The 27,394-nt window shown below is 40.7% G+C and overlaps 1 protein-coding gene across 3 annotated transcripts in view; it reads right to left on the bottom strand.

The window, feature by feature from the left end:
• ADAMTS17 (ADAM metallopeptidase with thrombospondin type 1 motif 17) overlaps positions 1-27,394 on the bottom strand; it is a 201,402-nt gene that overhangs the window by 73,809 nt on the left and 100,199 nt on the right. For 2 of the 3 annotated variants that reach the window (XM_072870584.1, XM_072870586.1), the window contains exons 10-14: positions 27,061-27,211; positions 12,301-12,402; positions 10,453-10,598; positions 5,101-5,267; positions 2,350-2,477 (exon numbers count right to left, since the gene is read on the bottom strand). In XM_072870584.1, the coding sequence (XP_072726685.1) occupies positions 2,350-2,477; positions 5,101-5,267; positions 10,453-10,598; positions 12,301-12,402; positions 27,061-27,211 (694 nt within the window). The remainder of the gene's footprint in view (positions 1-2,349; positions 2,478-5,100; positions 5,268-10,452; positions 10,599-12,300; positions 12,403-27,060; positions 27,212-27,394) is intronic. The other variant, XM_072870587.1, reaches the window with a different exon arrangement.

Here is a 27,394-nt window from a genome sequence, read left to right as displayed (position 1 = left end):
TGCAATTTGCTTTTCATGATGTACCTCCAAAGCTCTGTGCTCATAAAGGCTTTCATTTGGAGGGGAGCTGGCTACTGCTCCTCACTGGGAGAAGAAAACTCACATTGCCATAATGTCTGATTTACCATTTGTGGCTGATCCAAATGTTTGGAGCAGTAAAGCTGGCCAGCCCAGTGTAATGGTCAATGGCACACAGCTGGAGGTGCACAGCTGGCCTTACTATAAAAGGTTATTAATGGATTTTTTAGTTTTTTCAGATACAGCTGAAAACAGGGAAAAATTAAGTAACTTGGGATGCACCATGAACCTGGCTCTATGCAAAGCACTTTGTATTCAAGAGCATATAAAGAATCAAACTCATGCTGGCTCCCCAGCAACGTGCTGTTCAGATTCTTTATCTAAATAAATTAGAAGGACTGAATTAAACACACCTCTTCAGCAGCATTTGGCAGGAAACAGTGGGAAGTGTCTCCCGCAGCAGTGCAAAATTCAATTCAGACAAAGATTTTTCATTTATCTTGTCGCATTGCTATTATTAAAGCTGCATTATGCCCCCAAAGCCTCTCTTATACCCAGGTGAATATCGTGTTCATCTATCTCCCTGCCTGGCAGGCTCAAAGCAATAAAAATTGGTAGTTCTTTATCACTGCTCACAGAAATCAGAAATAATGCCAAATTTGATATGCCTTGTGTCCCCAGGGCAAACCAGCATATCTTCAGTGAGGTTAGTGGAAGTAAAGGGTGATGCTAGAAAGCTGTTCTGGTGGATACAACAGCCTGGTTAATACTGAAAACAGGAACTCCTAGCATAGGATACAAATCTAGATGAGGATAAACTTAGACAAAGAACTGCCAGGAAGAATCCAGCACTGGCAAGGTTACAGTAGCCAGCTCAACTGTCTTTCACATCACTAATGTGTGTGCAACAAGCTTTGAACACATGCTACATGATTAAGAGAGAGCAAAACCACTAAGTGTCTACCCTGTCATGGTGACTGTGACAAATGAGTTGAATCCAACTGCAACACATTGCTAGGAGCATCCATTCGGAATGACTTCCTGTAATTTATGATCTTTAAATAAACATTTTCTTCTCTCCCTTCCCTTGTCCAAACCTTAAATCTCCAGTTAGTATGGGTCTACACAACTCCACTAAACTTTCAAGGAATCTGAAATACCAGCGCTGAGAGGTGGCCTCCCTAAGCATTCAATGTGCTGTGTTACAAACTGTCTCACTGCCCAGCAAACCATGAAGAGTTGTATTACAAGGATCTCCCACACCTAATGTTGGTTCCATATGTAATTTGGCTAGAGAGAAATAATCATCCTTGCAATGATTCTAGGCCATTACACCTTCACAACAGGAAAAGGGAATAAAATCTGAAGACTCTTGAACCGAGTCCTCTTCATATCCATTCTTGACTTGTCTGACCAGAGACAGAAGGAAACAAGCATGTTCAGGGTTTGGCCAGTCCATCCAGGGACAGCCAAGGGGACATTGATTGTCCCACTGCAGTACAGCAGAAGGAAGCCTACCCTACATTCTCTCTGGTTTGCTCTTTATGTAACTCAAGCAAGACAACACAGATGAGAGGCAAAAGAAAACTGGCTTGGGCTGTGCTCTGGGCTGCAGGATCTGCTCCTTTAAACCTATATTCTCTATTGCATGGAGCTTTAAAACCTAGTTTGTGGGAGGAAGGGAACTTTTTTCTTATTTCAAGGGAAACAGGCCTTTCAGACAGTTTTGATGGGCCCCTACAGTAACTCACCTTGGCATTATATAGTAATACAGTCAACAAAAATCACACAGGGGAAGCTACTGGCTCATGCAGCTGCAGGAGCCATGGAGCAACTGGTATTGAAAAGCTTCCTCAGTATCTCTAGGCAGGAACCAGGTAGGCCTGAAAAGCATCATGATGCTGGCAGTGTAACATTTGTAACAGGTTAGTGACAATTCGTAATCCAGTTTGCAGCATCAGTGTTTTTTTCAGTGATTCCTTTAATAGCCAAAACGGAGCAGTTAAGCAAGCCAGATTTCCACTCCCATCTGCTCCCCTCACAGAAGTTCGTTCCCACCCAAGCCATTTGATGACTACACACAAGCAAATGTGATCACTGAACATTCCCAGCTGTTCAGTAATAATCTCATACCTCGGGCATTTATGATAATTCTCAGACCAAGACACAGGGCTGTGGAGTGCTTGCGATGGGTCTTATAAAATAGGGTTGCCCTCTCACCTCAGAGACAGCCTCCCAGCCACCCACATGGATGCCTGTTCTTCTAGGATATACACAGCTGCCCCAGACTACACATAACACTAGAAATAAAACAAGAGAAAGTTACTCCACCTGGCACTTGCCATGTACACAGAGGTCAGTCTCGTATGGCCCACATGGAGTACCATCGAGGACTCTGTCTGTCACCAGCACAGGGGAATCCTTCCCCAATGGAGAGCAGAAGAGCTCACATGGCTTATCTGGAAAAAGAAATACAAAAGCAACTGCCTTTAGGAACAGCACAAACAAGTGTTTGAGACAATGGTGATGCAATCTCCACATGAATGGATTTGGAAAGGTATCTGTTGCTATTCTCATCTTTGAAGGAACATGAGCCTTTCAATTTAGGCCTGTCATTTTCCCACTTTAAAATAGCAATATTCAAAGGGTTACATTGATGAGATTTGTCTTTTTAGACACAGAAAACCATTTAGTCAGCACACTTCTATGTATCTGTTTGTGAACGGAAGACGTTTGTTAGAGGCAACATTCAGCAGCCTGATATGAATGACCAAGTCACTGCGTGAGCGTTTCAGACAAAATTCAGGCTACGGCCAGTGATTTAAGAAGAACAAGTTCTCCAGTCCATTTCCATTCTTGATGGACTGACTTCTTGCATCAGTTTGCCAGTAAGAACAGTTGTATACATAAATTTAAAGCATTCTTGCATACATATTACCTACTATTTCCTTAAACTGGTATTTGCAGTCCTACAAACATCTCTGTCAGCAAACTATGCTGCTAGAATATCTAGAGAAAAAAAACCCAAATTAGTTTGAAATACATCAGTAGAGAAAAGATGCATTTTTCATCCATGCTAATGGCAATCATTATATATATTTAGACCTCACTTTGGAAAAGCTACTATTGTGTTTAGCTAGAGAAGGAGTTAAGTAAAAAAGCTTTTTCAAAGATTTGTATTATTAACTGGCAGCATACAGCAGATGTCAGGGTTTGCCGACTGCATTTGCCATATGTTTAAGTAACAGGTATTTAGGCAATGTAATGTTTTTCCTTTGGAGCTGACTCTGCTACTCACTGACTTCATCCAAGGAAGAATCTATAGACATTCAAATGGAAACATGTTTTGTTCTGCATAGTCAAGTACCTCCACTCATCAGACATAAGAGAGAAGGTTTGCCAATATTTTAAGCTAAGTGGCATAGGCCTTTAAGTTTCCAGTGCAATCAAAAACCTGCAATCAGCTGCCACCTCACTAATACATCTAAGTAGAGTTCAAGCACAGTGGAGATGAGCTAAAGGTTGGTTTGGATCTGTGTCTATTTAAATGCTCTGAGTGTGGTGCTTCGATATGCTGAAAAAAGTACTGGAGAACATTGCATGGGTGCTCTAACATGCTTCAAGAAACAGTGACACTGAGATGTGAAGCTGAGCTGCCCTCTGTCCATCTGTCTGGCTTGACAGAGGAACTACAGGCATATCTTGTGGATGTTCAAACTCCCTGCCTTGTGTCTGATGCAAAGCAAATTCGCAGAGGCTGGATTTTTATTTCACTTGCAGAGCGAATAGAAGAGCTGGGAAAGCTGTTGAAACAGCAGCTTGTGCAGGAAATCGCTAGTCTGACCGCCTCTGGACAGCCTCTCTTTCTGCAGCTGCGAGATCTGCAACAGGGCAGGAGAGGTTTCTAGTTTGCATTCATGGAAACTGGGGCAACGTGGCTCAGGTGAGTGAGGCTTTGCTAGCAGGAACGATGTTGGCTATTATCTTTTAGCAATAGTTTGTTCAGTCTTCAGGTGCCCAAAAAGTGGCATATTCCCTTTCTGTGGCTGAGTTAAGTTCTCACTGCAATATGCTACTACTTCTGGCAGCACTGATCAGAAAAGATCACTGAATCATCCTTTTTTTTTTTTTTTCTTTTCCCTCCTATTTACAGGACCCTCAGCAACCCATAGTTCCTGATTGGAAATTGAGAAAGCAGTGAAACAGCTCACCCCTGGAAAAAACTGGAAGGGTTTTCTGTGACTGAAATTAGTCAGGGAAGTAGCTCTGCATTGTGCGTTCACCCAGCAGAACTATTCAGGGAGGGGGGCAGAGGGGAACAACAAGCAAAACCAGCCTGTCTCCTGGGGTATCTGAAGGAATTGTACTCTTGGAGAGTCTGCTATGGGAACTGAAATGCTGTCTGTACGCTTGTCCTGGCATCAGACCTAATTTGTCAGTGCTAGCACAGGAAAGGGCTTATCCAGTGTCTGGTCTTCTGGTATCAGTTCCAACACCACCCTCCCCTGTTCAAGCATGTCTTTAAAATGACCAAATGAAACTAGCCTTGTCTGTTTTTCAGCAGAGTGCAGCAAAAGATGTTTGCTCCTGCAGAAAGGACATTATTACAATCCTTTTTCATATCCCTCCAACATCTGGTTGAATAGTAGATGGAAGCATTAAAGGAATGTAAGTAGGATAGGCAATCATGCTGAAATGCCCAGAATTGACACACATCAAAAATGTCCCAGGGAATCCTTCTTTTTTTCAGTTCCAAATTAATTTGAAGTTTCTAATGTTTAAACTCCCATTCCCAAATACCTGCCTGTTCAGACTGGGAATCAAGTTAAGGCACTTCTCCCCCAGCATTACAAAAAGATGAGTAAAGAACTGACAGCTCTCTATCTTCTGTTAAGAAGGCTAAAAGAACAGCAGGGCAGCACCAAGAACAACTAATTGTAATTGTCTTTCAGCTGTAGCTAAGGGGAACGTACTGTAGCCTTCTCACCAACAAATGGGAGTCTTGCAGATGAAATCAAGATGGGTTGAGAAGCTGCAGTGAAAGAACAGCAGAGAATTGCAGAGGAAGATGAAAAAACTTACCATCAATGATGACAGCTGTCAGGAGGCTTTTCTTCTTGTTGGTGTATCTGTCATGGGCCTGGCACTGTTGGTCCCTGAAGCTTGGCACACCTTTAGGGCAGGGTAAGTTCTCACACACAGTGTGCTCCACGCTGGCTCCCCGGCAGTTCTTCCCGCCTGGCCCCGGGCTACCACGGGAAAGACAAACCAGGGTCAGCAGGAACAGCACAGCTTCTCTCAGGCACACCTTTGCCTAACTTTCCCTGACCCAGGCAACCCTTGAAAGGGCAGGAAGGATCCTTCCTCTCAGATGTTCCTTGTTGGAGGGCAAATCCTGCTCTCAGTGGCTCTGATTGATAGAAAATTCTAACTCCATTCTGGATCTATAATTGGCTTATCATAACAGATGCTCTGGAGTACTTCAGAAGCATGTTCTTTTGTAGTATCCCATACACAGATCAATAAATAGGAGCTGCCTACATATTGCTACACCTCAGATAAGAGGTAATCCAAAATGCTATTCACCTGTGGGCACTAAGCAGCCACCTTGGAAGATACAGAGTGTTTAACTGTTTGTGTTCTGGTCATGAACCAAAGGATGTGACTAATTTTGCACTGCTGACCCAAATTTCTTCTTTAACTTCAATGGCAACTCATTCCTGTCCTAACCTATTTTCAGATGGAGCAGGCAAATGACTGAGAAAGACTGGAAAGAATTGTGTGTGTGTGTGTACCAGCAGTTTCAGAACAGGACATGAAGTAAGGCACTCCCAAACCTTGGGTTCTGCTGTGACATCAGGCCTGAGCTCTGACTAACTTTTCCTGTGACTTGGGACAAGTTTCTTAACTGATGGTGACTTGTGAGGGTTAGACTTTGGAAGGCGCACTGAGAATGACACCTAAAGTCTAAGTATTATTTATATTTGCACAGTCAGGTAGTTCAGAAGATAATTTGTGGTTCCATCACAAATACCAAAGTTAAGTATTTCTATTCTTAGTGGGGAACCTAGAGGCACCAAGGTGACGTTACTGTGCCCAGGATCACACCAAATACCCAAGGCAGAGGTGGCAACCTGGAATGTTTCAGCTTTCTCTTCCCACCATTTGCTTTGCTCCCTGCCTCAAACACTCTTTAACAATGGAGACACAGCAAATGTCTCTTCAGCACATGTCCTCTAAGGTTCTGTCTTCAGCAGTTTGAAACGAAAATAACACAGAAGTAGCTATAACTTGTACCGTAAGTAGGGTGTCCAGAAACAAATCTGTGCAGCAGATAATCTCCATCCATGAAAACCATTTCATTTTTCACATTTGTTTTTTGAACATGCAGGAAAGGCCACTAATCCAACATCAGGATTAAGCACCTGCAAAATCTATTTATTCTTATTTATGATTCCCCAGAGAAGAAGGAAAACTCAAACTCTCAACAATAGCCTATATTTTCTTTGCAAAACAAAACAAAACACAAACAAAAAACCCAAGTAAGCAAAAGACTTAGTCATCCTAACAGATAATTTCTTTAGCTACTTGCTGATACTCTCCTGAATTTGTCACATACCTATCTCCCTAGCTGCAATCAGCAAAGACGGATAAAGTCATGTTCTTACTTTTCTTTAACAGATGGCTATAAAAAAACAACTCCAGACAAATTCCAGTTTCTAGCAGTATGGCAGTTCATCCCAAAAGCTTGTTCCCCACTCCCTCCCAGAAAAGCAATGAACATCAGGTTATATCGCTCAGCTAATTAGAAACCAATGCCCTCATTGTATATCATTTATTTGTGTCAGTGGTCCTAGCAAGAGTTGCCCTGTTAATTTATGTGCTGGCTATAGGACTGTGTCTTTGATTTCCTAGCTGTGCTGGACTTGATAAGTTCAGCATTTGGTGCAAGAGAAACATTTGATTCTGCATAGAAGAGCTTTATGCCAGATTTCAGCCTAGACCTAATTTTTACAGTAGCTCCATTAACCCCAGAAAGAGTGTTTTGGGTTTTTTTTAATGGAAATGCTGATCTCCGATGCCACTGTAACATCACAGAGAGTTGCCAGAAGAACAGCCTGAACAAATGCCTGCTCACACTGCTAACGCCTCTTTTCTGCCACGGACACATGCAAGGCAGCAGATGTGCTGAGACTGATGCAGAAATCTTCTGGGAGGATTGTGTCTGCTGCCTTAGGCTGGATGAGACAGACTCTCAGTCCAGATGACTAGAAGCATGACGCAGGCTTCTTCCCACATGAACCCTGCACTCACATGAAGACATCAGATACACGAACTTTGGTTTCAGCACCACCTCTTTGGCTACAGCAAAAGAGATGTAGCCATTGAACGTAAGTGACTCTGTGCATGTTTGTGTGTACATGCACAGGAAAAAAAAAAAAAACAAAACAGAAAAGAAAGCAGTCAGAATACCCAAAGAATAACAGAGCGCTCTCTCAAGAGCAGGGTATCAAGCTGATGGCCATGGAACAGGAGACATAGAAGGACTACTATTTACTGTGCTCATCAGCAGTTGCTTTGGCTTTAATCTTAAGACGTCATTAACTTGTGAGGGACTTTCTATGAGTTTGCCAATGCAGACTGGAAGCAAGCAGCTCTCACTGTTGGTAATAAAGGTCACTGGCAATACTAAAGTAATAGCCAAATCCATTAGGAGACAGAGACTTCCTGAGCACCCACCGCTCCCAGTCAGTGGGAGCTGCAGGAACGCAGTGCCTTTTGGCTTGCAACTACTCTGCGTGGCCCTTCAGCAGCCTGACCTGTCTTCCCTTTCTAATGAAGGAGTAAAATGAACTGCCTCCTCCTGATGGAGGTTCTCCCAAAATTAAAGAGTTGGATGCACTCATCAGCCACAAAATAATCTGGAGCATGCTTCTACTCCCAGTAATCCAACAAAAAATAATATACCCAACAAGACCTTCCCACCTCAGCTCCCCGCTGTCCAACAGCATCATACTTTGGTTATATGCTGCTGCTTTCTGCTAGACTAACTCTAGTAAAACACTAGTAGAATGTACATCATCTATTCAAGGGGTTGAGGAACAAGCAGATAGACAGACATGGACATGCAGTCAGAGAAATGGACAAGACAGCTCTGCCATGCTGATTATGTTCTGCTCTGTTACTGTTTGGGTAGGGAATGCAGAATTACTGACAGTAATCTTTTATTTAACTGACCTCTGTAATAGTATTTCAGCATTACAGGTCTCTTGGCACATTTAAACATTATACTGAGGGTTTTCGTCATGCAAGATGAAGACAAACAATGACAGTCACTCTCTCTGGTCTCCCACAAACGGTTACCTAGCACTTGTTCATATACCTTTCTTTTCCTGCTTCACTCCATTTTTGTGGCTTCATCCTTGTGTCCCTTCCACTTTTCCAAATGCTGATGCCAAGACTTTGGGCATCATCTCTATCAGATTCTGCAAAAGAATCTGAAGGGAAAGATCCCTGTAATCCCAGGCCCCAGTCCCTATATACTATGGGCTCTAGCATTGCCTGGGATTTCCAATAAACAGCATAATTCAAGTCCACCCTGACACATGCCTGAAACAGTGACTGTGAGAGATCTCCTGGTAGGCAACTTCACGGCCATCTTCCACTGTATTTATGCCAAGAGAATCCACCCACTAATGGAACTGAAGAAATCAAAGCCCCTTTATACTACCGTGACCCTTTTACATGACAAGAGGGGACTGGAGAAGGGGTGGAGATCTCATTCTGATGTTCTGTTTAAGCCAGTGGTTTTCTCTTCAGTCCCACTGTACAACAATAGTCCAAAGCCTAGACAAGAACTCAAGGCAGTACAACTCAAAAGTCTGCACGTGCAAACTGGCTCATGACACACTGCCTTACAACCATTTGGAGGCAATGCATGCCTCAGAGAAATTACAGAGAGGAAAAACCAAATCAAACAGTGAAGCAACTGGTTTAAAAACATTGATAGTCCCACAGGCTCAAAAGTCAGCTGGCAGGAGTAGAGATTCCAGTTAAAAAAAAAATCCCAAGACCAAATATATATAAAATAAAAGATAAATCCCTTAGCCAATATTTTTGGACAGTGAATAAACCAGCTGCAGAAGTGGGCTGATGCCAGGAATTTGAAGCAAAAGAAGATCACGTGTGTATCCCCAGCCAAGAATGTATACGAGCAAGAGAATTTTAAAATCAGTGTGCAATGTTGGAGGAAGCATTTCCTGTAATTTAAGGAATGATGATGAATGGATTTAGGTTTGGTCAGCACTGTGGTTAAAGAGACTTTTTGTAGCTGACAGCAAAGAAACCAGCTCAGTCCCTTGTTCAGGAAAATGAGCTGGTAAAAATCAAGACTGGACATTATGGACATGCAATTGCAGTTCAGCGTTATTTAAGGAGAGGAATAAACAAAAATATCCCTTTCACATGAATACAGCTCAGCAGCAGCCAGTGTGTGCCTATCCATCATCTAGGCATGTCTGCAAAGTGACTATGTTATTTAGCCAGAATTTCAGCCCCTATTTAAAAAGAAAAGTTTCCTGTGCTTTGTCTGTGGAGAAAACCTTAAAATATGAATAGAAATACACAACTTGGAGGGCTGCTTGCAAGATTGTGAGCACCTTCACTCACCTCAGAAGTCATAATGCACACAAACAGGGGTGGTCAGTTAAATGGCCACCATGGTATCCTGTTCAGGCCTCCCATAAGAAGAAAAGACTCCCAGATGTGCCTCAATTGACCTGAGGGATGAAGGATGGCACATGGGAGATAACAACACTTACATTTCTTTCTGAATCAGAAAAAAATCCAAGCCCAAGCAGAAAGCATAGGCTTATTTGTAGTCGCTGTGCAGGAGCTAAACAGCACCCACTGCACTCTGTGTGCGGGAAAACGTTTCTTTTCATATGCAGCACATCTTGATGTACAGAATATCTCAAGGTGCTTTACCAACGCAGCTATATGACACTATGACCCCTGTCAGCGACTCTATCGCTTTCCAAGCCCAGAGCCAGCACTCCCTGCAAAACTGATCTCTAAGACATATTGGCTCAGTTTGGTCTGTAGATCCGGATCAACCCCTCCTCATTCACTGCAGTGCTGGAGAGGAAACACAGCATTATTTTTTCTGCCAAACGGCACATTTTAAATTCAATTGTATCTATGTTTGAATCATTGCAATGGGCCACTTCCAATGGTAACCCTTCAAGCCACTTCCACAGAACATACTTCGCTCCAAGTCACTCCAGGATTTTGACCTGGTCCTTGCTGCTTGTGAACAAGAAATCTCTCATGTCCTCTGCACAGCTCTGCTGCCCATTTCTTCCCTGTACTCTTGCAGCAAGGATTGTCTAAGTGCTACATGCAAAAAGAAATCAGCATGATTTGAAGACTTACGGGGGGTTGTCGCATTTCCGCTGTCTGAATCGCACTCCTGTGCCACATGTCCGGCTGCACATGCTCCACTGACTCCACATGCTCCAGTCTCCATCAACATGCTCAGGGATGGGAGTTTTACTGACACATTCCCCAGCTCGGCACCACTGAAATGCAATTGTGTTAGCACAGGCTGGAAAGAAGCCCTGATCTTGCAAACCTTCCTGCACAGGTGGACTTAAAAGGATGTCTGAGAGAATACAAGCAGCCCATTTTTAAGTCTCTAGAGATTCAAGGCTTCAGTGAGATGGAGGTGGGAGGAGGACAAAGGGAGGAGGTGAAACAGAAATTTAAGTGTCACCCTCAACGAACCCCTGAAGGGAGTTCTGTCATTAAAAAAAATAATCACAGAATTGAGCCCCTTGCTTTATAAAGCAATTATCTAAGTGCTAAGACTTAAAGCCACACTCTTCACAGAAACTGAGTCCAAGAAATTATACCCCAAAGCAATGTCTTCATCAGCAGTATTCCCAGTATATACAAAATAATTGTGGTATTCTGGACCTAAGTTGGCTAAAGCCCCAAACAACCTTTGATTCTAATAGGTTGTGCTGGCTCTTGACCAAGCAGCAAACTTGGCCTATTCTCCTGCTCTGTCCAGGATATGATACAGTAAGCACTGCTAAGCAGTCTTATGAAAGAATCACCAGGACTCCTGTAGTTAGAAAAACATATATCTAAAAATCTTTTCTCAGTTTCCTTGTCATGCTTTCCAGGACCCAGCTTTTCTCACCATTGTTTATCTTTATTTGCTAGCAAAGAAAAGGTCTCTAATCTTTGATTTTAGCAACAAACTTTTTAATTTTACCCTTTCTTACCTCCCCAACCATACAACATACAAAAACCATTAGAATCCAAAACCAGTACGTAGGGGGCTGGCAGTTACCAAACCAGTCAAGTTCCCTTGTAGCCGAACAAGTTATTAGCTGCACTGGGAGAAGCAACCACATACATTTATGAACCATATACCACCTAGCACAGCCCATCTCAGAGGTTAAACATGTTTACTTAAGTCAACTTCTGTTAGCACAGAAGGTCAGCTGGGAGGCAGCAGCTGAGCCTCAGTAACTCCCACCCTTATGGCATTGAAGGCAGTTACTGGAATGGTGATTTTTCAGTGGAGGAAGATCCACTAATCTTGAGAGTTTGTTTTGTGTTTCTTGTAACAATTTGCTACATCGACCTGGATTCTGTAAAGTCCATATATGCCTTAGTCATCTGAGTATACACATACAGTACAGCAAACAATACTTCAAAAATAACTGAACATCACTGAATTTGAGCTCAACACATTTTGAGCTACTTTTAGAAACTATGAAGTTTTTAAGTAGCCTCTTTTTCTTTCCCCATCTTTCTCCACTCCCCAAATGTCAGCCTAAATGCTCTCCATGCTTTCTACCTCAAATATAGCCAAGAACACTACTACCTTATCTTACACTGAAAAAACACCTCACTCATGAAACACCACTGGCAGCAATGAACAGAAATGACAGGAGTGAGCTACTACCTAACATGACTTGCAGGGTATTCAGTCTGTGCGCTTAGCAGAGTGAGGCATGGGGTTTTCCTGCAGTGTTTGTAGAATGCCTAGACCACAAGAACTTGACTACTGAGGTCTCCAGAGGCTACTAAAATACACGTAACATAAAATCAGAAAGACTTAACCCAATCCAGCTGTTAATTGAGCAGTATCTGTAACAGAATCAGTAAAAAATATGGGTTTATGGTAAATACTGAACATCTTGGAAACATTATTCCACAGACAATGCTGGAAAAAACAAACCGACTGCTACTGAGCATTTTGATTACCTTGTCTGCGCCACATTCAGTGCCATCCAGAGGGGGGTCCAACTTTGTTTTACAGGATGTATCTCCTTCCACCAGGCACCAGAGCCCAGCACACATCAAATGCTGTAATCACAAAGCAACGAGGTACAGTTATTACTTTTGGAGATGTCAGCTATCATTATGGGATACACTGCAAAGCTCAGGCAGTCTTTCTCAAGTGAATCCAGAGGCATCTAGTTGGTTTGGGAGCAATTATTTTTTAAGGATAGATTGGCATTAAGTGGTGGGGCTGAGAACATAAAAGAGATTGATGGATGCCATTGTCAGGAACAAAACCTATCCAAAACAAGAAGTGCATTATTTAAGCAGATTTCTTTTCACAAGAATAAATCTGGTCCATTAAAAAAGAATCCTATATGGGAGGCCAAGATGGGTGCTTTGGAACCATGCCGCGTGCTTAGATGTCCAAGCTGCTTAATTACTTGTATTTTTTAAAAAGATACTCAAGTAACTAAGCATGATGAAACACGGTCAGCCCTGCTGGTTCTGGTGGTAGCTATAATCAGCCAGCAATGCCCCTTGGGAGAAGAAGATCTTAAGGTGGAATGAGAAAGAGGAAAGGATTTCATGGTGTGCCATGCAGCAGAGGAGCAGCTTGGTGACAGGCAGGGGCAAAGTTAGTAAAGGTTTGGTGGTGAGAAGTAGCTGCTAGAGAAGGTGAAAAGTGAGATGTGAGGGCAAGAACAGCAAGAGGTACAGCACATCTCACTACCAGACTTGAAACGCATTCTGGGTATCATTACTCAACATTGCTGCTCTGCTTAGCCAATGTGTGTTGCAGGGATATTAGTGCTGACCACACTTGCATGATCTGTCAGATCAATAACGTTTTCAGAATTTGAGAAAAAGAACCAGGAAAAGGGGCCTTTACACCGCTAACATTTTCCACAGCATCCACCGTGCTTTGCATTCCATGAAAGTGGATGATTTCAATACAGTGCTACAGACCTGAGTACCAAAAAAAGAAAAAGAAGAGTTACATTTCTTTCCACTATTGTTCACATTTCAATGTAATGGTAAAAAGATGAGAAGCCTGACTCAAGTGCCAGCTGGTCTTGTCAAGATTTATTGCACCTCATTAAATAGTTGAGTCAACATGCTTCAACCTTATGGTTCTTTCACAATGTAATGTAAAAGACTGTGGGTACATGTGTGTTTTGTGTACATGCATGTTGGTACATCTATATAAAATAGATTTGTACAGCACAGGGTGCAGACGAGATAAATCCCAATACCAAGAGTGATGATGTAGAACATACTGAAACAAAATAGTTATCACAGCGGTATCTGCATCCTGTTTTATTTCTACATTTCTTTCTGGAAAGAGGATTTTGCACTATTTAAACAAAAAGAACATTCACAAAAACTAGAAGCAGACAACACAATTCAGCAACATCTGTATTAACCACAACACAGAAAGTCATCATCAAACAAACAAACAACAGCAAATACACTAGGGAAGCCTAAATCAATGAATTTTCAAGACATTTCCCCCAAACTAATAGAGCATATGGGAAAATGGGAAAATATCAGACTTTAGTAATTTTGACTAAATGATTGTGACTAATTAGTGGCTTACCCACAGCTCTGAAAGCACTTAAGCACCAATTAGCCATAAGGACATCACATACTGTTTTACAGATAGGTATACTGAGGCAGAAGAATTGACAAGCCAGATATTTCAGAGCTTACTGGGAAATCAATTGTTCCACACCGCAACTCCCAGATTCTCAAAACTCTGCCTTCCCTGGAGAGGACCAAAATAAAAAAGTACATCAATTAACTGTCCACAAGTGTTACAGAAAGAACACTAATCTAGGCAATAAACTGTTTAAACTGAAAAAGCTTTTCCCCAAATGCCAAACTTACAGCTCTGAGAGGATGCTTGTTTCCCTAGTTGTAAAGCTACAGCACCCTTGCACCTGGTTTAACTTGCTGTGATCTAAAGGTGATGATTCTTTATGTTAAGACTAGACATATGAATGATTAAAAAGGATTCAAAACCAGTTAATATATGTCAAAAGCATGTCACAGACCTAAGTGGAAGGTATCATAGGAGGTTCTAGCCACAGCGGCAGGACGTGCTACATGTAGCTACGTGACACAATTAAATGCAGTCTATGAACATGATAGACTCTAAGAGTTTCTTTGCCATTACAAATAATTGTATTGATGCTTTATAAATGTTGTTACTGTTAAGCCAAGGTCAGGAATTAACTGACAATCTGGACTGTCTCTTCTCCCATGATGACTGTGGACAGTGATCTTGTGAAAGCACTATCAGCAATGCCTCCTTTCCAGCTGTGGTTGGGGAATGCTGATACGTAAAATGAAGGGAAGCTTCAGAGATGAAGGGTGGAGATAGCACATATTTTCACTTTTCTAGGATTCTTACACATAACCACAGCCCCTCTCTTACACATAACCACAAAGCTTCAGAGCAGAATGTGATGAGAAACCCTCCAGCCTGATCTCTTGAATGACCCAGACAGAAATTTTGCCCTGTGGTTCCAGAAGGAAACCCTCTGCTTCTGCTTTCTGTCAAAAAGACATCCTCATTGAAGATGTAATGGAATTTACAGCTAACAACAACTAAAGAAGTTGTTCTAGACACAGATGAGCACCATTGCTAAATATCTGTGCATTATGCAAGTCCAGTATTTGTTAAGCTTCAGCTTCAAGTCCCTGGATCGTAAGCTGCATGTAAATTAGTCAGGGTTAAATTGTCCTCTTTGATGTAAAACTGGAAGGAGGAAGGGGGGGGAGGAACAGAAAGTCATAAAAACTAAGCAGCTTTTTGTATAATTTTGGTTGCCAACCAGAATTCCTCCATAGCCCACAAGAACATGGAAGGTGATAAAGCCAGCTAACATGCGCAGGTATGAGCTGTGGCCTGGGGGAAGCAATGGGCACAGATAACCTCAAACAGGTGTGTCTGTACCAGCAGAACTACAGAACTGAGCCCAGCCTATGGATACAGCGGGTGCAAATACTCACATACATGTGTGTGTGTGTGTGTATATGTACATGCTTGTGCATATATATACATGTATACACACACAAGCACACACACATATATTTATAGGGAGATAAATAAAGGAAAAATCTCTCTTAGCAACACCAACCTTTCTGATATTTCCCATCTTTGAGGTATGGAAAACACAGGATTTTTATAGTATCCCTGTGTTTGATTCCGAACACTAAATGCAAAGCATATTTCAGGAAACAGTTACAGAAAAATCTGGTAACTGCGCTTCAGCTCTGTGTTCTAGTGCCATACCACTACAAAGCTCAAACACTCATTAGTGCAGTCCCCTGTAGTTAATACAGCATTCAGATACCCCAGCAAAGATTAAACCATCAGCTTTGGTATTGTATGTTCCCAAGATGTTTTACCATGTTAATAGCTCATTTCAAAAGAGATCATATATCCTCCTCAGCTACAATACAAACCCAAACAAAAATCCCCATTAAACAGTCCTACAGCTAACAGTTGCAGTGACTGACTTTTTAATAGTTAAATAGCCAGCTTTGTGGAGAAATATCAAAGTGAGAAATGGCAGGACTTGAAAGGAAGTTGCTTGTATATGAGTGGCAGTTCAGAGCTTACACTGATATAGAAGAAGCCATCAAAAGAGCTGTATTACTGCTAATTGTAAATTCAGCAACCAGCTTTTAGAAGGCAGGTCTCTGCCTGCAAAGTCTTCCCTACAGCATTCAAAAAGTGCCAGTTAGGATTTTCCAATGATAGATATTTTTCACTGGAAAAATACTGATTTGTTGAAACTGTCTGTGGGGAAAGGTCCTCTTTGGATCAGCTCCCAGCTTGAAATATTTCCAAGAGCAAAATAAAATTTTAAAAAGCGAGATGGTTGTTGAAAAGTAATATTTGAATAAAAAATTTAATTTCCTTTTTTTTTAAAATTGAAATGCTTGCTCAACTGAACCCTTATGGAATTTATACAGACAGAAAATAAAATTAAAAAATCAAAATAAAACAGGAATTTTTATAAAGGTGCAAATTTTAGACTCTCAAAAACACCTAGAAGACAGGAAAACTTGTCTGCACAGCTGTTAGAAACCAATCCTGAGAGAGGTCACAGTCCGGAAACTCCCAAGCTAGGAGATATCTGCTCGGCAGGTGAACGACGCTTCCGATTACAGGTATTATAATGGCATCTATTTGAGAAAGGGGACTTACTGTGCCAGGTGTTTTCTTTTCCTCAAATAATTTGCAATCTAAACAGACTCCTGGGAGCTTGGAGATAAAGGAAGCTTTATCCCTCTGTTATAGGTGGGAAGATGAGGAACAGAAAGGAAATAAATGTCTTGCTCAAAGTCTGCTGGGAGACAAGCAAAAATGCTGCTCAGAGCTCTGCAGTCCTCCCCTCAGTGTCACAGCCACAGGCTCACGCTGCCTGCTCTGGCTAAACTCCAGGGTAAAACCAGAAAGAACTCCTGCGATACTCCCAGGAACATGTCTGGCTGTGGGCCTTCCCACCTTTCACAGCTTTTCCTACTTTTTCACAAGACATACTGTTTCTAAAGACAGTGTTTACCTTACATGTAACTCCATCCCACACGTATGCCAGCACACACTCACAGCGTGTGAAGCGCTACGACCACTCACATGCAGCTCTAGGGAAGTAATCTATTTTAGGTTCTTTAACTCAGTGCTGCAGCTGGAAATGAGGAGAATCCAGAATTAATTCAGCCAGCTCTTTGCCCACAGGCAGTAAGTCTAGAGTCTGCTAGTTTCTGGGTTAGCTATTGCATCACCACTGTTACTAAAATCAGCGTGATTCTGTCCAATGGCCTCATATGGTCTCAGTGAGAAGAGAGGGCTCACAGTGCTCCTCTGTCTCAAAGCCTCAGACTGTTACCTACAAGGGGAGCTTCCAAATCTCCAAAGCATAAAGAGAATCCAATGAATAAAGATATCCTTCCCACCAGGAGCAACTCTACAGAAGCTAATTCCTCCCCTACATATTCACTCCCTCACCTTGGATTCATCCAAAAAAAGAAACACTTCTTTCTCCTGAGAATGAATTTGTTCCTGCTGCCTATTGCCCACTGGAAAGAGGAACCTCTTATTTCTAGCAGCAGAATTAAACCACCATGAAACCAATTTTGCTGTCAACATGAGTGGATTATGAAGAAGGCCTTAGAAAGAGTAAACATCCTCAAGGAAGAGGAGCAAAAGACCACATAACACGCAGGCACGCTTATAAATAGGCTGGCTTTCAACGAAGTATCAGATCTCTTATTTTGCCAAGGTTTTGGCTTGGCATATAGCTAACCGTGAGAGAAAACATGCTTATAAACAGAATCCTAATTAACACCTATTAAGTACAATAAACACACAATTTACACACTCTTTCCTGTTCAAAACACTGTGTATACACAGTGAAAGCCTCACAGCATGCTTCTGAGGAAGAATTCTTTATACAACAAGGTGAGAAAAACAATGCCCCCAATTTCTACACTGTCACTGTCTTTAATTTTGGGTGCATAAACAAATGATAATCTACAATGCATCACAAGGGAAGCGAGCACTGTTGTTTGCCGCTGCTATTAAGTGGAGCTTCTTGCTGTTGAAAACTAGATGAAAAGTGCTCAAAATCAGAATTGTGTAAAATTGGAAGGAGCTTTTGAAAAGGAGCCATGTGCTGCTCCAGACAAGATAACTGTGAGGCTTGGATACATGTATCAGTGGCCAGCTGCTGACCTTTCTCTGGAGCTGATATTCCAAGGAACAAGTGAGAGGTCCAATAGTGGAAGTAACTGTCTATCTGTCCAAATGACAGACATGATCCAAAAGTCAAGGGAAGGCTTAATAAAGAATCACAAGGACTATCCTAGAATATTCAGGCAATGGTTGATATCCACTACTCATCTTAACAAAACTGGGCAACAATCCCACAAATTTGGAATGTGTAATTTTATTCATTAATGACAAAGTAGAATGGATCTCCTTACTGTTGGATAGAAAGCATTTCAGCCTGTATTATAAAAAACAATAATATAATCTTCTTAGATGCAACTAGAAAAGGTTTCTTAAAAAACATTTCCCTGTTTTCACTACCTGGTGATCACCTTGTTTCTTCAGAATATAGAGAAACACATGTGGATGTTATGCTTTTTAGATGAGTAGCACCAATAACCTGCCTGCTTGGAGTCAACAAACACATTTAGAGTTGATTCTCCTTTATCTTTGATTTTTTCATCAATGTAACTCCATTAACCCATGAATGGCCTCTTCATCAAAACTTGTGTGAGTGGAAAGTCACCAACATCAGACACAAGTGTATAAAATCAACAAGAGCATTTTAACTCTTGAGGAAATGGCCCTTGACAGTTAAAGAACTCTTAAGGAAATGGTCCTTGAGAGTTAACTGCTTTCCGGTGCTACTCTTTTCCTTGTAGAACAGTACAAAAAATTCAACATCGTAATTTCCGACATTTGTTAATGTTCTGTATCAGAGAAAACAAAACAAACTGAACCCAGCAAACATGAAGGATGTCACGCTGGGTTTGGTTCTCTGAGCTAGATGGTGTGATATGCATTACTCCAACTACCAACACATGGATCCCATATGAAATGTACCCTTATATATATATATGGAGTGACACCAAGAGCTCTTCTGATCTACAGTTAAAACATAAGAATGTTTCCCCTTCGTCTTTCAGGGAGAAAGACAAAATACGCATCAGCTTCCAAAACAATAACTTACCATGACATACTGCTCACCACAGACAGATTTGGATGTCTAAGGTCTGAATGAAATTAACTGGTTATAAGCTTCAGTCAAATAGCTTTCTAACAGCAGATGAAAGCTGAAGGATTAGAAAAATCCAGAGCTCTCACGTTTTGACAATGTTAGCAAAAGCAAATCCAGGCTATTCAAGAGCTGCCCAAAACAGACTTACAGACAGGAAGATGAGCCCTGACCTCTCTAGAGCGGATGCAGCAGGGATCTTTTGCCAAGTGTGCCATCATAGAATCATAGTAAAACTGCTCCTAGGGCTCTATGAATGGCTCTGCAGGATAGATGGTAAGAGACAGAGAAACGTAAAAATTCTTCTTTTGAGAGGGGTTTGGCCTACTGCAAGCTCTTCACCCTTTCCTGTGAGGAAGTTAAACTGGAGTTAATTACTTTTATAGTGGAAATGTGCAATGCCATATCTGAAAATTGTTGCAGTCTGGGGGAGATACAAGATACCAGTATTTTGAGAAGTGAAGAGTGGTTTGGGATGTCTGACTGGAAATGCTTCAAGGAGGGCAACCTTTCAAAGCCGGTAGAAGCTCAGGGCTTCTGGAAAACCATGCAGCTTCCCTAAGACTCAAAAACAGATGCTAAGAAATGGACACATTCAAACCCATTACTTCATTTGAACATTTAGGCCATGATTGAACCTCCTGAACATGCACCAGGATGAAAGAAAAACTGACAAAAGCAGCAATGGCAAGGACACTGCACAGAAATGCAAATGTGAAAGGCTAGTAATGAACCTGGTCACAAGTGGTTCAATACACAAGAATGGATCCTGCCAGACAAGCAGTGGAAGACTCCCATACTGCCAGAGAAGGCACAAGCGAGTAGAAACACTTTTTTTTTCAACTGTACATTGGGAAGCAAACAATGAAACAGAAAAACACTGTCTCTAGTTTTAGCAATTTCTGGTGCTCTCAAGGCAAACTAAATGCCTTCTCCACTGCCTAAAGTATTTCTTCGCAAAGCAACAGTTCTATTTCATTTTTTCAGGTACCTGGAATTAAAGTAATAGTCAAAAGAAAGAGACTGGAAAGCTAGAATTAATGTGACCACAAACTAATTTTATGGCAAAGCAGCCTGTGCTAAATACTAATCTTTTCGGTGGCTTTAGGGCATTCATGAAACTAGCTCCTGTGGGTCTATGATTCATAGACACATAGAAATCCAAGTAGAAAAAGATAACTTTTATCCACTTTCCTACCAACACACAATTCTTTCTCACTGTATGTGCTCTTCAGCTTTGCTGAGCCCAATTTTCAGCATCTTAAATGAGAGAACGCAACTGTACATGTTACATTGGTGAAGAAATCATGGAAGTATCTTTACGTGGTCAAACCTGGAAGAAGTAGAGACATGTGGTACAAGGCACTGGAACAGAGCCACTCCTTTGAATTAAAAGTTAGAAATTTTGTACTTTGACTTATTACCGATTTCTACCTCAGTATGCTTAAAAGAGTCATAGCTAATCAACTATGTCACAACCACAGCAGCTATATTAGCATCGTATTGTACATGCCATGTGTTAAATGATGGCTCTGAGGTACATACTAGACGTACCCTACCAAGAAAAGCCTTATGAGTTCACAGTATTATGCTGTAATCTAGCTCAGGAGAAGATACCTGCCCATGATGAAGGTAGGGCAAGAGCTTCAGGCAAGTTTCATAATCAACTTGATCACTCCCATCTAATGTTGTGTTTGCAACTTAGAGCCTAAAATTCTGACCTTGCACTTTGCAACATCCATCTCGTATTGTCTTCACTGAGAGTCACGTTCACTCAATAACTCCCAGTGAACTCCTCAGGCCTTAACACCTGATTGTAGGATACGAAAAGTAATGATTTTTTAAACACTGGGCAGTGTTGTTCATTAAAAAAAAACAAACAAAAAACTGGGAAATTAAAAGAATTAAATCACGGATCATGTTTCTTGGCTATGGGAAAAGAGAAGAAAGGGACAGTAAAATAAATATAGATATGTACACACACTGTTCAGATGTGGTTGTGAAGATTATGGGAGTTTTCTCTTGAAGTGTTTTGCAGATGAGAAGTTCCCAGAAGGCCAGTGGGAGAGGTCTGAATGCCCTTCAAGCTTGTTATACACTATTTTCAGGCTGATACTCAATCGTATTTTGGCTAATTTCGTTAAGTTCAAACTTCAGCTGTAGATGCCACATCACAAGGCTACACTAATTCTTTCTCCCTCCCCTTGTGTCTTAATAAGAAATGTAGGATTGCCAAGCTCAAGTGCTTCATTCTTAATAGGCACTCTGTATTATTTTTAAGAGTTTATTATTTTTATATTCTTAAATTTCCACATTGTATTTTTATAATTTTATTTTGGTTCCCCTCTCTCTTTTTATTTTTCTTTAAACCACTGCACCAGAATGTGTTTTGACCATCTTCCAAACTGAAACACGTACAAAAATTTCTGAAGCATTCCAATAATTGTAAACTGGGCTGTGCTGCCCAGGCAGGAACTCTGCTTCTCTCTCTTTCTTTCTCTCTTTTAAACAAAAAGTATTTCCACTGAAAATAAAAAGAAAAAGTTTTTTTTGCAACACACAGAAGCAGTGAAATAGGACACTTCGGATTCATATGAAACAGGCAACGTGAAAATAGTCTGAATTTTAACAACCTACATTAGGAAAACTATAAAATATCGTATGGCAATTAAGTCAAGTGTTACCTTTACTTCTAAAAAAGAAAATTCTCATTTCATTTTAGAATTGCCAGGCTTCTATCCTGCAAGCCTCAAGAAAACCAAACCCATCGTCTTCGAGATTTATTATTATTATTGTATTTACACAGAAGCTAAAGTGTGTAATGGAAAATTATGTAGACAAAGTCCCTGGTTGTACAGAAAATGACAATGCAACCTATTATTTTCAGGATAAATCAGCTCTAAATCTAATTACCATGTTCTTGTAAATATTCTATACATTACTAAATAATAGGGCTTACTATCATCATCTGGATCTTGCAAATGACCCTGCAAAGAAAAAAGAGACAGAGGCCCATTGATTCCCATGCATGGAGTCCAAGAGTCCACTCCGCCAGTCTCTTTGCAAGATCAAGACCACAGAGACACCCACAATTGCTTAATTATATTCACCACCATACCATCAAATATGAAAAGTGAAGGGATACGTAAAATCCACTTGATTATTACAGTTGTTGCTCTTCCTTTACTTTGTTTTTTGGTTCCTCTCCTTTTCCATTTTAGCCCAGAAATCTATGCAGTCTCCTTTGGCTTACAATCAACTTTGCCCTCTTGTTCTGTGCTGCTGCTCCATAGCTTGTAGATACTGGGAGATACCTATATTTGTTAAAAACCAACTTGAACTTAAGAAAAAACAGTAGAGCTAATTCTAGCTGTTTTAATTTTTCTAAAACCAGTGTCATGTCAAAATTCGCATTCCCAGTTACATCTGAGTTGACAGTGTCCCTTTTTCAGAAAAAAATCTCTTTGTAGCAATGCTAATCTCTTTCCACATGCCATTTTAGCCTAAGCACGGTTTTGACTCAAAATAATACTGAAAGATAATGGTTATGTAAAAAGCCGCAAAAATGTGTTAATAATAAATAAGCCAAAAAGCATATAAAACAAAAAGCCAAACACTGGATACAAGAGATAGAAATCACATTTTTTCCATAAATATAATTTCAGTGCAAAAGCCTCTGTTCGTAGGCATGCCAGTCTGAAAAATAAACCCAGTGTTCTGATTAAACACACAGCTTATTTTCATGTGAGGTTACGAACAATGCGTTTTTACGCATTTCTGGTGGAGAAACACCATCTCTGCCCTGTGAGAGGTTCAGCATAAACCATCTGTGCTATTCCTCTCACAGACAGCACTGCTAAAAAAAGGGGACAGCAAAGAGTTAAAGTCTGCTCTCTGCAGAAGCCTTCATCGCTTGAGTGGGGTTGAAGCTTTTTGCTTCCTCTTGTGTAGGGGTCAAAGTCAGTCACAATACTTGATTCACAGTGCAGCGTGGATCTGAAGAACAGAGGTCAGACAGGTTGAATTTCCTGTAATTTGCACAACCTAGCATGTTAGCCCTGGACTCAAGTCAACATTTAGCAACCAGAATCCCAAAAGATCTCTGTGTTTGAGCTACACTGATAATGCACTATGCAGTGTCAAAGCTGCCTCGCTGTTTAGTTTTTGCCGCAACTCGTATCATGATTTTGCTCAGAGCTTGAGAATGACACGGTCACCTATTTAATTTCTGCTAAAAGCAACATCTCCCTCAAAATAAAGATCACTGTGAAAACTCTTAGGTGGGCCAAAAGCTCTTCTAGCACTGCAAGGGGCACGACTGTACAGCCTCCCACCTGAAAACAGGCAGCATGTCTGGTATGGTAGAAGCACGTTTGTATGTCCTGCTAGATAAGCGTTCTCATTGATTAGACAATGCCTAACGTTTGCAAAGGGAAAGATTAACAGAGAGCACCATGTGAAAGCACTTTTGATCCCTTTGCACATTACCAGAGAAAACTATGTAACTTGGATGTGAAGGGGGAACTACTGAAGGGTCTTGAGATATTCATTATCCTATGTGAAATCATCTCACTTGAGAACTGCCCAACTTCTCATTTCTTATTCAGTTCCTCAGATCAAAACTAATTCTTCCATGGAGCCATGAAAAGATTTACTTTCCTGATGATGAGCACGGACTCACCCATCTAATACTCAGGTTAAAGTTAATTCAAAACGGGCCACCTGGATGTATCTCAAACCAATAAAATTATGAGCAGAGCACGCACCAAAATGGACTTACATTCCCTCAAAGGTAAGTAAGGTAATAAGCAGGTAATCTTGCTATTTAGTATTAACACAGTATTATAATAGAAGCGGTGCTTTTCAAATAAATAGAAATTGATTGTTCCCTGCCTAACAAACATCCAGCCTAAAAGCCTGATTCCACAGCTACTTAAACAGGTGGCATGCACTAGTAAATCTTACCTAACATTGGTGTTACAGAACCAGATCCTAAATTATATATCTTGGAGGTCATAGATTACAACAATAGGCTATGATTAAGCTGATTATCATACACTCATGCTGTTAATTAGTTCATTTTTTTAAATTTTAGTATATTAAAATGTAGACACAGTGTCCAAGCAAATTAAAAAAGAACATCAAGAGGTATAGTTTATGTAAAGCTGAGCCTACCTCATATGTTTTCATTTTTGTTCTGTAAATTTGGAGCAAAACAGCTGCAGGATAGCTGGTTTGGCAAACTTATAATTCTGAGGGCTACTATTTCGTACTAGGGCATCAGAGTTATCATTAAAAACAAACATGGAGGAAGAATTTTGGAGATGCAATCTGAAATATCCTGATGAGGTTGAATATTCATGGATTAACTATCTAGTTGGACCAGTGTCTGAGGTCCAGACACTGCCAAGCATTTAGGCACCTGACTTTCTGTGAAGGCAAAGGAGATAACATTCCTTTAAAAATTTGGACCTTGATGCCTTTAAGGGAAAGAGCTTACTGCACAGAAAGTGTCTGCAGTTTCTCAAAAATGTTGAAATTTTGGATTAGTCTGATCTCTGAAATTTGCTCTACAACCAGATTGTATGGCATTTTTGAATATAGGTCCTCTAGTTTGCCTGATATAATTATGTAGTTCAACTATCTCCAATGAAATGTTATATTGTAACTTTTTTATTAAATAAGAAAATAGACAGTAGACACATGTAATCATAAAAAGATTGAGGAGGCTCATTTCCTGAAGTTTATTTCCTTTTTGTAACAAATATTTACTGTCAAATGTTTATTACTTTTACATTTGGATTTTTTTAATACTTATTGAATTAAAAATACCACATTACCATTGGCTAAAAGAGGAGACAGCTATATTTGCCAGTAATTGCTACAGCTAATGCCAATGACTAGTGCCAATTTTTTTTTGGGTTCATATTTTTGTAGACAGCTTTGAGACTTACGATACAAGCATTCTGCAGATGAAGCATGAGAAACACAAAGGTGAAAAGAACACAAACTTTGAAGGTTTAAAAATTAAAGCTGATCATTTCTTCTAAAGAATTTCCTTTCACTACCTTCAAATGCCAATTCAGAGTAGCATAACAGGATGCAAATATTTACTTAAATTAACGGCAAGTGACATAATTGATCCAAAGCTTCACAGTGTGAATGCTAACGCGTAACGCCTATCTGTAACAGAAAAATACTTCTAAATAAGGGATTGCAAATTGTTTTTAATCTGCTGAAGTTCTACAAGGCTTTTCATTAGAAAGTACTAAAAGTCCTTACAAAATATGCTTTTCTTTGGGAGATACTAAAGGACTGATGGAGGAAAAAAGCACAGTTTTCATTGTGTTCTAAAGATGTCAAACAATAAGATTGGTGAAAAATCTTGGGAGACACAAACACCTGCTGTCTGTATCTTACAGAGAAGAAGTGCCTGTTGGCTTGTTATTCTGGCAAGCAACTTGTCCCTAAAGCAATTCCAGACTGGACATGCAATTTCTGCATGAGAAATGCTGACCACCTACCAGTAGGCTGACATTCTCATTAGGCACTGGACTATCCAGAAACAGAATGTTTTTTACCGCAACAAGGGAAATCGCAAATATCTATTCCAACAGCAGTCAAGCTGGGTGACACCCACACAAGTGGAAGAACTTGAATCATACTGGGTAGATCTGGGCTTTTCTTTACAGACCTATATTCTAATACTTTGCTTCCAGTACAGTAGTCATGGTGGTCTGCATTTTCTTGATGGAGCTGGAAAATACTACCTACACAGATTCTTTTCTTATTGTTTTATATTAGCTAGTTTCCAAATCCAAAATAAATATAACAGCAAATGTGAAACTAAGAGCATGTTCCCAGGACTTGCATGTGTTCAACAATTTTAGTAATTTGGCACTTAGAAACCTCAGTTATCACTGATTATTATTTTCTTTGTTAATACTGATTTAAAATACCAGGATTGTTCAGAATGGGAATAAGGGACCACTAAAAAATACAAATGGCTAGTTAATGACAGCAAGAAACCTGGCTGCTTCATGCCTGTCTACACAGGACAGAATGCTGCCAGCTGGTGACGGTGACAGGACACACTGCTTCATGACTTTCTTCTGGATATCTCCAAGGCCACACTGGAGGTAAGCATTTCTCCAGTCCCTATCTAAAGTGGGATGCAGACAAGCTCTGGTCAGAATGAAGACATCTAATTATGTGCAAGACCTTAGGAAAAGTTCAGCTGTCTAAATTCCAGACGACAAGTCAGACAGTCTCATCTCAAATACAACCTACTTCTAGAGATACCAAAAATCAGTGTTTCCATTTTGCCAACCAAACGTGATATAAGCCATGTTGCACCCAGATCCTGACTAAACATCATGTTGCTTAGAAAATACACAGGAAGGGGCCTCATTCTGCACAAATCTCTAAATGGCCTCATCAAACAAGCAGTCATTAATATTTCCTTAGCATAGAGTTAGAGTCAGCTCCTAAGAACATTGTAACGGTCTGAAGGTGAGGTCTACTGAAAGATCCAGACAGTCATCTAAGCTGAGTCTGTGGAAGTAGGCAAGCACTCTTGTGAGAAGAGACTTTCATCTCAGCTGAATGTCCAGCAAAACAATCTCTACTGAGTATTTCAGCAAAACAGTGTCAACAGGGAACTTTCCCTAAATTAAGACCAAGTACAAACAAAAGTTTTTCTGGGTCTGCTCTAGGAGATTAACAAGACCAATGCGGGCAAGGGGGGAGGACTGCAGAAGTACATGCTGTTGAAATGAAGGTCAATGGGAGTTTGACTACTGATTTTGTATCAGCAGTGCAGAACATGCTGAAAATCCCATTAAGTAGTTCCAAAAAGTACAGACTACTTTTCTTCCCCAATGTTTGACGGCTTTATTTCCACTTCCCACCTTGCTTCCAGGTACACCCCATGAGCTCTTACCTCCATATTCTTACAGAACGTAGCATTGGTCCCAAAAAGTATCTGGCACTGTTCATCGGCACTGTAGTGCATTCCAGGCAGCTTGTGAGGGAGCCGCACTGCGTATTGGCTTCGGGGGTCTGTTACCAGCAAACAGGTGCTGACCTTGGACCTGTGGAGTGTAAGAATTAAATATGCCTTTAAGGGAAAGCACATTTGAACTGGAGTGCTAGATTGCTGCTGTAGAGAAGCTGTTGTCCTCTTTTTAACAGGGAATCAATGACCTCATGTGAAACAGTGGTGATTTTTCCCAGTATATATCTGGAAGCCTTCTAAATAGTTGAAAACTATGGAT

The sequence above is a fragment of the Ciconia boyciana genome, chromosome 8, assembly GCF_034638445.1.
Source record: "Ciconia boyciana chromosome 8, ASM3463844v1, whole genome shotgun sequence".
Taxonomy (NCBI): domain Eukaryota; kingdom Metazoa; phylum Chordata; class Aves; order Ciconiiformes; family Ciconiidae; genus Ciconia; species Ciconia boyciana.
Note: the sequence above shows the minus strand (reverse complement) of the source record. Positions and strands in the feature narration are given on the sequence as shown.